This window comes from Lygodium microphyllum, chromosome 18, assembly GCF_053477565.2.
Source record: "Lygodium microphyllum isolate KBCC chromosome 18, Lygodium_microphyllum_v1.1.10, whole genome shotgun sequence".
NCBI lineage: Eukaryota > Viridiplantae > Streptophyta > Polypodiopsida > Schizaeales > Lygodiaceae > Lygodium > Lygodium microphyllum.
This window is the reverse complement of record NC_141152.1, coordinates 5157588-5171341: the sequence shown is the minus strand read 5'-3', so window position 1 is coordinate 5171341 and position 13754 is coordinate 5157588. Positions and strand designations below refer to the sequence as shown.

General features: G+C 43.7%; 1 protein-coding gene across 1 annotated transcript; it reads right to left on the bottom strand.

The window, feature by feature from the left end:
• Positions 1-5904: 5904 nt before the first annotated feature.
• Positions 5905-11483, bottom strand: LOC148020531 (uncharacterized). The gene is made up of 4 exons (XM_087698294.1): positions 11169-11483; positions 10231-10341; positions 6923-9062; positions 5905-6814 (listed from the first exon to the last, which is right to left on the bottom strand). Exons 1-3 carry the CDS (start codon positions 11238-11240, stop codon positions 6927-6929), a joined length of 2319 nt encoding a protein of 772 aa, XP_087554420.1. The 5' UTR covers positions 11241-11483; the 3' UTR covers positions 5905-6814; positions 6923-6926.
• Between the last annotated feature and the right edge of the window lie 2271 nt (positions 11484-13754).

The following is a 13754-nucleotide window of genomic DNA, read 5'->3' as shown; positions in this document are numbered from 1 at the left end:
GAAGGCATCCTTTCCGCGTTCGTGGGCCTCCACTTCTGAGATCCAAGTGGCCTCCTTGAGTGGACGCCCGCGCCACTTGGTGAGGTATTCGAGGAACCCTCTTTGTTCCCGGCGTCAGAGGAATGCTTCTACTTCGAAGGGACCATTGGAATGGAGCATTGGTACGCGCCGTCCCCATTGGTTGTCGGAATAGAACCTGCGCAGAAGACGAGCATGAAATGTGTTATGAACACAAACACTGTCTGGTAGGTCCAACTTGTAGGTGACTTCGTTCAGCACTTGAGTGATTCGGTAGGGTCCATAGTAGCGGTGATTAAACTTGGGGGTCATGTTTTTGGGAAGTGACATATTCTTAGAGCTCACTAGGACCATGTTTCCTTTGGCGAATAGTATAGCCTTTCTCTTCTTGTTTGCTTGCTCTGTCATGGTTATCTTGCTCTGCTCGAGGCTTTGCTTAGCTACTGCATTGCGATCTCTCCATTTCTTCAAGAATTCTTCTGCATCTTGATCCTCCGCTTTGGCCGCTTCGGATGCTAAGGCTAGTGGGGTAATGACTTCTTTTCCTGTGGCTAACTCGAAGGGATTGTACCCCGTTGCCGAGTGGATGGAGCTATTATAGTGGAATTCCAAGACATCAAGGTACAAGGCCCAATCTTTCTGGTCCACTCGGGCATAGCTGCAGAGATAATCTTCGATGCCTTGGTTGACTCGTTCTATCTGTCCATCTGTCTCCGAGTGGAAGGATGATGAGAATCTCAGTTGTGTTTCCAAAGTCTTGAAAAGTTCCTTCCACATGTCGCTCATGAATCTTCCATCTCTATCTGATACAATGGCCAGTGGTAAGCCATGCAGTTTGAATACATGTGTGAAGAAGAGGCGTGCTACCTCCTTGGCATTCAGTGGTGGTTTGGTTGGGATGAAGTGAGCCTGCTTGGAAAAATAGTCCACCACTACAAAGATGATTGTGTACCCATGGGACTCAGGTAGTTCCAAAATGAAGTCCATGCTGATGACATCCCATGGGCGGTTGAGTATTGGTAATGGTTGTAGTAATCCTACTGGTCTTGATCTTGGTGCTTTGACCATTTGGCAAGTGGGGCACGTTTTGATGTAGTCTATCACTTCTTCCTTCATATTCGGCCAAAAGAACGGCTTCCTAAGGGCCTCCAAGGTTTTACTTTGCTCTTTGTGGCCTCCAATCTTGCCGTCATGTATCTCATGCAGGATAAGTTTCTTCAATTCCACCTTGTTGGGGATATACAATCTCTTACCTAAAAATAGAATACCCTCCTCTAAGGTGTACATTCCATGTGGTGTCTTCCCTGCTTCCACATCTTTGATTATCTTGTGCATTTCTTGATCTTGTTTTAGGGCCTCTTTGACAAGTTCTATGAAGTCGCTGCTGACCACACTGACAGCTTTTAGGTCAGCTTTCCGGCTCAAGGCATCTGCTATCTTGTTAGTAGAGCCGAGCTTGTGCTTAATCTCCAGGTCGAATTTGGCTAGGAAGTCTAGCCAGCGGGCTTGCTTTGCTGATAACTTGGGTTGGGATTGGAAGTATTTGAGGGAGATATTGTCGGTGAAGACTATTGTATGCTTGTCTTGAACATAGTGCTTCCATTTTCTAAGGCAGTGGATGACTGCCAACATTTCCTTCTCATGTGTGCTCCACCTTGTTTCAGCATCAGTAAATTTCTTTGATTCATACGCAATGGGGTGACCCTCTTGGACCAGTACACCTCCTATGCCGTAGTCAGATGCATCTGTAGAAATTTCAAAGGGTTTGGTGAAATTTGACACCCTTAGGACGGGAGTTTGGCTCATGCACTTCTTCATCTGCTCAAAGGCTTCCTATTGCGCGTTCCCCCATGTAAAAGAGTGATCTTCTTTGGTGAGGTGGAAGAGGGGAGCAGTGATGAGGCTGTAATCTTTGATGAACCTCCGACAAAATATTGTGAAGCCGAGGAACTCCCGCACTTCTCTTGCAATTTTCAGTACAGGCCATCTTTGGACAGCTTCCACTTTCTTAGGGTCCACTTTGATTCCATTTGCTCCTACAATAAAGCCTAAGAACTCCAATTCTTTCACTGCGAACTCACATTTTTTCGGCTTGGCATATAACTTATGCTATGGCAGTTTCTCAAAAACTCGGCGTAAGTGTTGCTTGTGCTCTTCTAAGGTTTTGTTGTAGACTAGGAGGTCATCTATGTAGATAATGACAAAGATATCTATCTCCGGTCTAAAAATTCCATCCATGAGGCCACAAAATGTGCCTGGCCCATTGCTTAGGCCGAATCCTAAGACTAACCACTCAAAACTACCATATCGAGTACGAAAGGCTGTTTTTGGAATATCTTCTTCGACTATGCGGATTTGGTGGTATCCTGATCTAAGATCAATCCGACTGAAGTACTTGGCCCCATGCAGTCTATCTAAGAGATCTTCCACTAGGGGCATAGGGTATTTGTTTTTTATGGTGATTTTGTTAAGAGCCCTATAATCTACACAGAGTCTAAGTCCCCCATCCTTCTTCTTTACAAACAACACTGGGGCACCAAAGGGGGATTTGCTAGGGCGGATGAATCCTTGTTTTTCTAGTTTATGTAGTTGCTTCTTCAATTCCATGAGCTCAGTGTGGTTCATGCGATAGGGAGCCCGAGCCGGTGGGACAGACCCTGGAATCAGCTCAATTTTGTGATCTACATCTCGCCTGGGTGGTAGACCCTTGGGTAGTTCGGCTGGCATTACATCTTTGAATTCTTCAAGTATTTCTGCCACCTCTGTGTTCCTATTCTGTTGTTTGGGTTTCTTGCCCTTTTCTTCTTCTTCAATTGGTCGGATCATACACAGATAGTCCATATCTCCTTGCTTGACTAATTTTTCAACTTGCTTTGCACTACATGTCATGATACGTGGCCTGATAACGGTTCCTTGGACCGGTGCTTTTTGGGTCTGGCCCTTTGGTTGGTTTACAGTTGGTTTTACTATTTGGCATGATACTCCTAACTTATTCTCCTTCATTTGCACCTTGATTGGGGTTCTGCCAAGTAGCTGTATTCTTTCACATGGTACTCTGACGCCTTCTCCTTGCATATCTAGCATCATTTCATTCACACCTTTACCAAACATCGCAATGACATACTTGTCATAGAATTCTAAGCCCAATATCACTTCAAAATCATCCATGGGGATTACTAAGAAGTTGAGTTTCGCTTTCCACTTGTTGGCTTCCACTTGGACTGCAAAGACTTGTTTTACTTCCTTGGCTTCTCCTTGTGCGAATGTTACTGTTAATCCTTCTGGGGCCTTTGATAGTTTCAATCCATGTTTTGCTGCACACCCTGGTGTCATGAAGTTGTGTGTTGCTCCTATGTCCACAATGATAGGTTGGTTTCCTTCGCCCACTCGGCCTTTAATGTATAGGTGGTGGACTGCCGCTGCCCTGGCTGCCATGCATTGGGGTCGGGCACTAACTGACCCTACCCTTGGGTGGTCCATGCTTTCTTCACTCCCATTTGGAATTTCCTGGATACGCAGTGCTTGTGGTTCTTCTCCTCCATATGCACAAGTTGCATTCACCCTTGATCCACTTGATGAAGATGTATCTTCTATTGGGCATCTGTTTTGGTAGTGTGGACCCCCGCATTTGAAGCATCTGATGCCGGTGGAAGGGCCTGGGGGTCTCCACCATGATGTATTTGATCCTGCGAGCCCATACGATGTGCTAGGGGTTGGCCTGTAGTGATTGTTTCCCCATCTTCCTGCTGCTCCTCTTGGTACTAATGCGGTTTGTGATACGGCCGTGGTGGTAGTGGTGTTTTGGCTCCTTGTATCTGTGAATGCCCCTCTAGGAGCATTGGGCCTCTGGTTTCATGAGTTGTTGTTGAAGGTGTTGCTGAAATTATTGTTGAACCTGTTTTGATTCCCTTGTGATGTTCTTCTACCTTCCAAGTCCACCAGTCTTTCGGCCATTCTCATGGCCTCTACTAAGCTTGTTGGTTTCTGTCTCTCCACATCTCTTCTAGCCCATTCTTGCATCCCAAACAGAAATCCATGTAGTTTAGTGTCTGTATCCATATTTGGTAGTTGTAGCATGATTTGTCTAAATTTGCTAACATACTCTTTCATCTTTCCCTGTGTTTGCTTGAGGTTCCTCCATTCATCTCTTACTTTGAACTTTTCCATCTTTGGAATGAAATAGTCCTTCAATTCTTCATGTAGTTTTTCCCATGAAAAGATGGTGTGGCCCTGCTCTTGCTCTAGCAGGTACCAACTGGCAGCATCCTCCAAGTAAATGGAGGCCACCTCCGCCTTCATGTCTTCTGTTATGCGTGAATACTTCCAAGTATCTGTCTACCTCTACGATCCATTTCTTCTGAACCAACCCATCTCTCTCCCTTGTATTTGGTTGGTTGGGGCATCTTGAATTTTCCATAATCGTCTTCTGAACTATCACTATCTTCCTCCTCTTTACGGTGGTGCTTCTTCTCTTTCTTCTTGTCTTTCTTTTTGTTGCCTAACTCTACTACTTTCTCCTTCTCTTTCCTTGTATCTTGCGCCCTCCTAGATATCTCTTCTCTACCCATTCTATCTATCTTCTCTTGCATTTTGTGTCTTCTCTCCTCTTCTTCTTGTTGTATCACCTATTCTCTATAGCCCTGCTCCACTTCTAGTTTCTTTCTCCTTTCTTCCTTCCCTTCCTTCATCTGCATATTCCTCCATATTGACTCCAACATGCCTGACATACCATCTAATTGTCTTTCTAGTCCGGCCACCTTCTCCTCTTGGGCCACTTTCCATTCTTGCCCCCTACTCTTCTTCCTCTCCTCCAGTGTTGGAAGGGTGACGTTCTCCCTTTCGTCCTCCATGTGGTTGGCGGTGGTGTCGACGCGGGGAAGCCGCGATTCGCCTATGGTTGTGTGGGTCATGCCGCGGGGAAGCCGCGTCACGTCTTCAGACGGTGGAATGTCGAGGTTGGAGCGACGCGACGTGGGGCGTCGCGCTGTGGGTCGTTACGACTTCGATCTCTTCGGGGCACTGAATCTTTCCTCCTGCTTTCGTGAGCACTCCTTCACTCCGAGCAAGAGTTGCTCTAATACCAAGTGTGATAAACCTGCACTCGTTACGCTCTTAACACGGCACAGAAAGGTAACACGATATGAGCTCAAGGTATACTCTTGTATTATTCAATCCAAAAAGCAAGACAACATAGACACATCCCAGGACTACACCCTCGTGACGCCGCACATAAGAGGGTTCACCACTGGGTATAGGGAATCACACGTAGAGTGGAAACAAGGCAAGGCTTTGAGTCACTACTACTCCCTATATAGGTGCAATCGGTAGCAACAGCATGGTATAGCTACAAAGCCCTTACAAAGGAAGGGGGGGGGGGGGGCACTCATGCAATTGGCAAAACGAACATCAATATGTCAAAATGTAGGGGTAAATTTTGAAATTTCAAGGGAGTTTTGGTGAGTTTCCCAAAGAAACAAGTTGCCAAGCCCCATCCTGAACACTGAAAGCATAAAGACCATTGAAATTACCAACAAAGAACCGTGAGCAAATCTGGCAGATAATCTCCATGAAGCACGCTCTCTCTCTCTCTCTCTCTCTCTCTCTCTCTCTCTCTCTCTAGGATGGTAGGAGGGCATTGACTCCCTCTGAATACGTAAATTTCGATTATAATACTTTTACTTGCTTATTCTCGATTTTGCTTTATCCATGACAAGACATATGGCGGATCAGTTCTCATCATTTGGCTCTATAGATCATCCTGCCTTCAAACATGCCTCTCTCTCTCTCTCTCTCTCTCTCTCTCTCTCTCTCTCAACCACAGGCCCTTCACTCTTTGTGATGGTGACAGGTCATCAGAACGAAGACCAAAGTAGATCAAGCATGAAGCTGCTATCCATCAGACAGTATCTACATTAGCAAGACACAACCACTGGCCCTTAGCTTTTCAAACGGGTTGACTCCTTATAACAGTGATACAGCTGAAGCATCAGAGTGACTGAATAATACAGTTTAAGGCCGGTTGGAGGATTGCGAGAATTAATGCAGCAATCCTTGTCTGTAAGAAAATAGGGCACCTCTCTTACATCGACAAGCATACACCATGATACAACTGGTCCTTCCATGTCAAAATGTAGCGTGCAACAAAAAGGATGTATTGCCACAACATTTAACAAAACCTCGGCTCAGATGTGTGTGATGTGTGAGGCATGCATGCACCTTTCCTGCAGCACATGAGACAGCATCCTGAACACAGGAACATCATGAAGCTGTGAACTATGATATATTTCAGTTGGCTTTGCCAAGGAAGCAGATTTTATCTGCTAACATATTCAGGCGCTTGTTGTGAAGACACTTGCCTTATCTTGCATTAAAGCTTTGATTGGAAAGCATCCATAGTGCCTTTGATAATCATCTTTTATCCCTCAAACACATGTTGCAATCGTATATTATTATCTTGTTACAAAAGATGGAGGCTTCTGTACCTGCCTGTCAATAACACCTCATCCACAGAGGTGATGGAAGAGAGACCAAACTGTGTCCTTGCTGCAACAAACTAGTACTTTGAACAACAGCCACTATACAGCTTAAGGAATCCTCCTATATTATCAGATTTAGAGAGAAGTCCAGTAGCAACTAGCAATCAATTTACCACGTAGGGTCATCTTCAGAGTCATGTCTGAGTATCAACAGCTCAATAATAAAAGGCTGTTGAAGAATGTGGCTACAATTTCCCATGAGTCGAGCATACAAATTTAGGAGAGAAAAATCTAATTCAAGGATGAAAACAGCAGGTCACCTGCAAATACACACGTCAGACAAAGAAGCATCAAACAAGGACACATACAGTAAATAAATTTACAAGAAGTGTCAAAAGGGTTAAGCAAGAGCAGTAGGCTTAACTCACCTGATTAAGAGAATAAGCCACCTAATTTCTTTGCAAAATCATTGTCATCATCATCATCATCATCAAATTCATATTCTTCAGCAAATGCAGCATCGCCACCTTCTGCACTTACTTCGTGTGTATCATCAGAGTATCCCATCATCTCTTCGTCTTCGGGAGTCCCTTGTTCCTCGTTACTCAAATCTGGCCTAGTTGTCTGTTCCTCCTGAATAGATACCTCATACAGATGATCGCCATGAATGCCCTCATCTTTCTGCTCCTCTTGATTTGCAGTGGCATCAGATATGTCAACCTCAGCCAAGGAATCTGGCAGGACTTCTCCTTCCTCAACGTCTTTGGATAGGTCAGCTGCAGACACAGCACCAGACAAAGAACCTCCATCACTCTCCAAATGGGCATCAGAGCTGCTTTTACAGGTCTCTTCTGTTCTCTTTTGTTCATCTTCTGTTACATCAGTCTTGCGTTTTTCCTTTAACAGTAAGCTCAGAGATTTCGGACCCTCAAAATCTTCAGCCTTTGTGGTGTCAAAATTTAATCTGCCATGAAGATTATCCTTGTGAATGACTAATGGGAAGCCTTCTTGCACTCTACTATGCTTGGGAATGGGAGTGGGGATCTGCTGGCTCTTATGACCAAGCACTGAATTTTCATCTGCATGCTTGGCATGCAAACTGATCTGGGTCTGACTTTTTGGAATACCTTCTACTTCCGCTCTTTTCTCAGCCTTGATCTGGGCCAAGCTCTTTGGTCCAGCAAATGTTGAGGAGAAAGGCTCCCCTGCACTTTCTGATTTCTTTGCCAAAGAGCCAGACCCACTCTCTCCCCCTTTCCCTTCAGGGTTGGTCAGCCTGTTGGAGGAACTCTTCAGAAAAGATTTCTTGGGGCTGATTCTTTCCTGACTAAATCCAGCAACAGTGTGTGATCTTTTCACCCCCTTAGTATCTTCGGTACTTGACCTGTGATTATGACTGGCTGCAACTGGATTTCGTACCACTGCACCACCATCAGGATATGCCTGACTTCTACTGTGACTTTCGGTGCCTGTTGGCTGCTGCACTTTCTCATTCTTTCGACGCTTCAGCAGATGATCACGAAGATCGCCACTTTTGTTGGGAAACTCGCGCTCAGCAACTGGCCCTTGTCTGTCTCTAGTGCTGATTCTGCTTTTCTGCAAGAGACTTTGCTGCCTTTCCACACGTTCTTTGGAACCATGATGTTCATGGTCACTGCGTTGAACACCACGTTCATGAACTCCTTGTTGTTGATAATCAGACTGTCCATAATCCCTTGGTGGCTCATACAGTGAGTTTGTAGGGTGCTGCAGTGTTCCTTGATTTTGGCGTCTATTCAGATATCGGCTAGGATCAGGATGTGATGAAAATTCACCTTCATCTTTAAAACCAGACTGATCAGATCCCTCTGCGAAGCCTGGAGATACCTCCCTCCGCCATTCTGATCTGTACCCATTCCGTTGGCTATCTTCAAGCAAACCGTTTCGCATCCTGGTATCAGTTACTTGAGCCTTCCACTGTCTCTCATTCGCTCCTTCTGTCTGCTGCTGTATCTTTCGACCACCATTTATCTGCTTTGATACATTCCCTGAATCCTGTAGTGCACTGGTTCTGTCATTTAAATTTTGGCCTTTTCTGATTTTTCCATCCTCAATGTTGTGATTGGAGCTCATCAGAGAGCTTTCAAAATTTCTGACATTTGCTGTCTGAGAAACTTGTTGCTGAGGGGCAGCCACAAGGGATAACATGGTGTGAGCCTCAGGAGCAATCACATGCCTATTTACAGATGCAGAGGCTGGCCCCTGGAGTGTATATTTGTAACCTGTGGAAGTTTTTGGGGTCATACTCCCAGATTTGTTGTCTACATCAGCTCTTTTAACAAATGGTGCTTTAGGAGGCTTCTGTTGACCAGTAAGTTCTGTGCCTGGAAGGCCGTGCATGAAAAGGCATTTGTCACCCTTGGAACAATACCCTTGAGTGAAATAGAAACATGGAGTTTTGGACTTGCTGGCTGCTGCTGTGGCTGCTGGTGCTGCTGGTGCTGCTGGTGTAGGCCCTGACGTTGAAGCTGAGGGTGCTGAATCAGGAGGTAGCGGTGTAGACGTAGAGGATGGCCTTCCATCAAGAGGCTGCACAACATGCAAGAAAGTTTTGGAGAGTCAGATTCTTGGCCAGATGGGAACCCTTTTAAGGGAGCTGCCTACATGGTGGCATAAAAAGAATATAAGGAGAACCCTAAACCTTATCCAAAAGAACTGAAGCATTAGAGCTGTGTTTCATCATTGATATCAAAGACTGGTTAAAACTATTTAGGATAGAACACTGAATACATGAAGGAGTATGCGTTATGCATATCTATATTTATGTCCTTTTACTGATCTAATTCTTCAATTTTCTAAAACTTCATGTGTGGCGAGGGCTAACACTAGACTGGTTTTGTGAAAGGGAAAAAATGTGAAATAGAAAATTTTGCTAAAAAAAGGAGGGAAAAGTACGAAATAGAGAAACACAAAATCCGTGCGCTACTCATTCCCTCCTTTTTTAAATTTCCCACTACCCCTTTTTTTAATTAAAAACCCAAGATTTGGAGAGAGAAGTTTCACCCTCCATGGATGTCAACATCTAACCTTCCTACTGGATAATCCAAAAGGCCCATCTCTTAAACTATATTATTTTTAAGGGCCCATTTTACCTTATGCTTGACATAGACTCAAATGGCTTTGAGCAAAGCTTAGATGAAGTAAATCAACAGCAACATGACAGTTTCTGTATAAGCAACCAAACCTACCCTACCCATCTTTTGTGAAGTCATAACCTAAGCACACAGGGACAGATAGCTGTAGTCACAAAGAGCCATTTCACACGCTTTTCATAATGGCAAGGTTAAGTCATGACGCCTGTGTGTCATTGATCAAGTTCTTAGGAGCCATTAAAAGCAACAGATCTTACTAGTCTCAAACTTGTGTAGAAAGCTGGAAATGTGAAGATGCTATGGGGCAGATAAGTGCTAACTGCTATGCAGGAGGTGCAGTATGGCTCACAGTACAGCTTCAAAGTTTCAGCAAGATCTAGTTTGAACATCTGCTTGGGACAGTCATCAAACTCCCAGCTCAGAGAATACCATAGCTTTATTCTCAATTAGCCAAGCTCTCTCCGAAACTCTTCATACATCTACATGTTGCCAGTTAATACTAATACAAACAGTGCAGAAAAACTTAGCAGATGAAACCTACCCAACAGCAGCAATAATCAACTAGGCATGCAACAGTGTCAAAATCATGTCAAAGAAAAACTTACAGGATGCCGAAATGAACAATTTGCATTTAGGCAAGTCGCATTGAGCCAAAACCAACAATCTCTGGGATTCATGCGCACTGCTTCACTGTGCCTATACTCACAGTTGCTTCCCTGCAAGCAAAGCAAACATTTGAGCAATCACAGTGGTATAAGCGAGTACAAACATCTGCCTGTTCTAATACTTTTTAAATATCAAATAAAAGGTAACAGCACATTCCACCAACAGAAACATAAGTATGGTAAGCACAGCAACCGTGTTTAATAAGAAGCCAATAATTCAATCTACAATTTATCGAAGCTTCATCATTTTTATTCATGAGAGGATCAGCCAAAAGCTATGAAGTAATTAAGCGCTGGGAAATTTTATGAAAGCGCAATGTTAGGATGACAGGGTATCTCATGTGAGTGAGAAACCCGGACCACAAGGTTTGTGCATTCTGTGATCTACCCATCAATTTTTGAGAACGATGGTGCAGTTAAATGTTAAAGCGATCTTTGCATGCCAAACATCTTTTCCCTGACCCTCCATGTTGCAAACAGCAGATTTGCTACATGTTACATGGGAAAGCACACACCCGCTTGTAATTCCTCGGGAGAAAGATCAGATCATCAAAATCCCGGCCTAGATGCACATCCAGCAAGACTTGAGAGAAGCCCTCTACCCTGTTGCCACAGCTCCCCGTGAGCTAGCACTAAAGAATTAAACGGTTTTGCCAGTTTCAGCAAATCCCAAAGTGATCCTCTGTCTTTGCTGCCACTGAGGGCACCTGGCAAACAACCGCTGGTACAAAATAGATAACTTCTAAGCATACTCTCTTCACTGCTCTCTAAGCATGAACGACGGCCTACAAAAGAGGTAACTGATTTGGACCTGCGCCTTCGAAATGGGGGCAAAGAACACCAAAAAACAGAGTAACAGAGGAGAGAAGGAAAGGTACCTTTTTGCAGGTCAAGGGGGAGGCCAGAAAATACACGCAGTCAGTGTTCTTCTTCTGGGCCTCTTCGTCCATGGCGAGAGCGCGGGTCCGTCCCTCTGTATCTGTCTGTGCTAAGTCATCGACAGGAGACCAGTAAGAAGAACTGAGAGGAACAGCCTACAGCGGATGACGAAGTGGGTGAATTGCCCAAAGGGATGTATGTAGTTTATATTAGGCTAGGCTATTATGTATGATGATGGTATGGATCTATGTAAGAAGGGAGCGAGCGTGAAGCAAGGCAAGCTCAAGTGGACGACTCTGTCTCAGAAAGCTCGTTGGGCAGTCCCCAGAAAAAATAAAGAAAAGGAAAACACCTGTTTTTTTTAATTTAAAGAAGTTCAAACAAAGTAATTTGAGATCTTGGTTAGTTTGACGGGCTGAGTCCGACCTAGCTGAGCATTTGATGGACATCCACCCATCCAAAGGCTCCCCCAAAAGTGGCAAGATGGCAAGGTTGAAATTTGCCCCAATTTTAGGCTCGAAGTGGCTAGCATGTCAGTCTTGTGTGACCACTTGCTATTTAGACCTTGCAAAATTTTGATTCAACACTCTCAATATATGGGGGTCTAGAGCAAATGGAATGGTGGAGAAACCCTCATAAAGGAGGTGAATCTCTACAACTCTCAATTTGGTTAAGCGCAATCACGTTTGAGGATGGGCAATGAGTCATCTTGATCAAGCCCTTTCAATGGCTAAGAAAGAGATGAGGGTCTAGTCGGATGTCCAACAAAATTGGAGTAGTTTCCAATTGCGTGGATCTCTCAAATGTTTGGCCTCAAGGATGAGAGACACAATGGCTCCGACAGGGGCTTTGTAATGTAAATGTGATCTTCAATACTTATTTTAATAAAGCCTATAAAAAATGTTGTGTGTTTTTCATTGCACATGAGCAGGTTCCTAAAGTAAGGATATTTAGGGATCTTTGAAAAACCTTTTTTTAATTGTTTTTCTTACATTGATAGAAATTCCTTATGGCAAAGGACATGAAACTTATATTTTTGGCTTTTCCAAGATTCCTCATGTATGTACTGGATATCAAGAGATGTAATCATCACAACAATTTAAATGCTTCAATCCATTTTGAGTTTCAAGTTCTAGATTAGAATCATGGTCATGCAAAGTTTTATCCCAAGTGGAGGAATTTTCTTGTGCAATCCGCATGCGAGTAAGGATGAGCTTGTTATTTGCTTTTTGGGCCTTTTAAAAGACTGCACCTTTCTTTTCCTCCCTCTCTCAAAACGACGAGCTTTGTAGGCCTTAGATCTTTCTCTCAAAAACTATATAAAGGACCTTTGGGGTCAATTATACCAATATCTTTTCCTAGCCAAGTGTCTTGTAGGTCTCATTGATACCTAGTCTCAAGAGACTTGATGAGTGAGAATCTGAGGATGCGAATATAGAAGGCCAAGAAGAAAGTGAAGTTGGCAGCTCTTTCTTGGAGCCTTCCCTTATAGTATTAATCCAAGCAAATTCTAGGGCCATCAACCAATGAAGGCTACATAGCTATTCATTCTCAATCAAGTACAACCATCTCACGAGAGCCGCAATTAATGAGGACTTGGCAGACCCTAACCAGAAGGCCACTATCGCAAACGAATTAATTAATCTACAAGCTAATCAAATTATCAAGGTCAAGTGAGAGCAACCACCTAGTTCGATGCCTTGTTAGTTGTCTAAGTGTAACATACCACCCCTAGCTAGACTAGAGGAGGTAACATTTAGTAGTCACTCGAGTAATTTTTTCATAGCATGGTCCAAATCCTATAGGATTCATGGACTTAGCTAGTCAAGTGATTTTTGAGTATACCTCATAGCAAAATGTCAAGGCCTTAGACCATAACGATCAACTATAGGGACCCTTTACTTGTATGGTTATCAAACATTTAGACAATCACAAGAAATTGGCTTTACTCCTAACTAAACATGTAGAAAGCCACCTAGCTTATCGGATCCAACAATCCATAGAATAGAATCATCAATACCTATATCCATCTACTTTCCACCTGACGCACCCATCATGTTAAGTTATTTTCAGAGTCCTACCTTGCTATGAAACATAAAAATAGCTTTCTTAATTATCCCTTTACACAAGATTCATTGAATGACCTTTAGAAACATACACAAAAACAGAGAGGAATGCCAAGGCCGTCACAAAAGCATTTGTAAAGGGAATTAGAGATGAGCACATCTATGAAGTTGTGGCCAATAGTTTGATGTTGGATAAGTCTAGCCTTCAAACAAGGCCATGCGTGTCAATGACTTGTACAAAGAGAGAAATTGAGACAAAGAGGATAGGAGCGGAAGCAATGATATATCATCAAGAATTAGTACATAGCTTAGTGCAACACAAGGCCTCCTCACATCATTCAAACAGCATCAGACTAAACTACCTAGACTTATTGGTGCCTTAAAGCAATCACAACCTTATCAATAGAGCTTAGTGCATGCAATGTGGGGGCGACCACCTCCCATTTGAGAGTTCCAAATCTCCTAAAGTTTGTATAACATGTGGATATATCAGACATGCATGTTGCCTACAATCAAGCT

Excerpts from the sequence above, each read along its gene's own strand:
- LOC148020531 (XM_087698294.1), bottom strand. The coding sequence starts at position 11,240 with ATGGACGAAGAGGCCCAGAAGAAGAACACTGACTGCGTGTATTTTCTG. Across the intron at positions 10,342-11,168 it reads CCCCCTTGACCTGCAAAAAG|GGAAGCAACTGTGAGTATAG; the intron begins GTACCTTTCCTT and ends CTTTGCTTGCAG. Across the intron at positions 9,063-10,230 it reads ATTGTTCATTTCGGCATCCT|CCTCTTGATGGAAGGCCATC; the intron begins GTAAGTTTTTCT and ends CATGTTGTGCAG.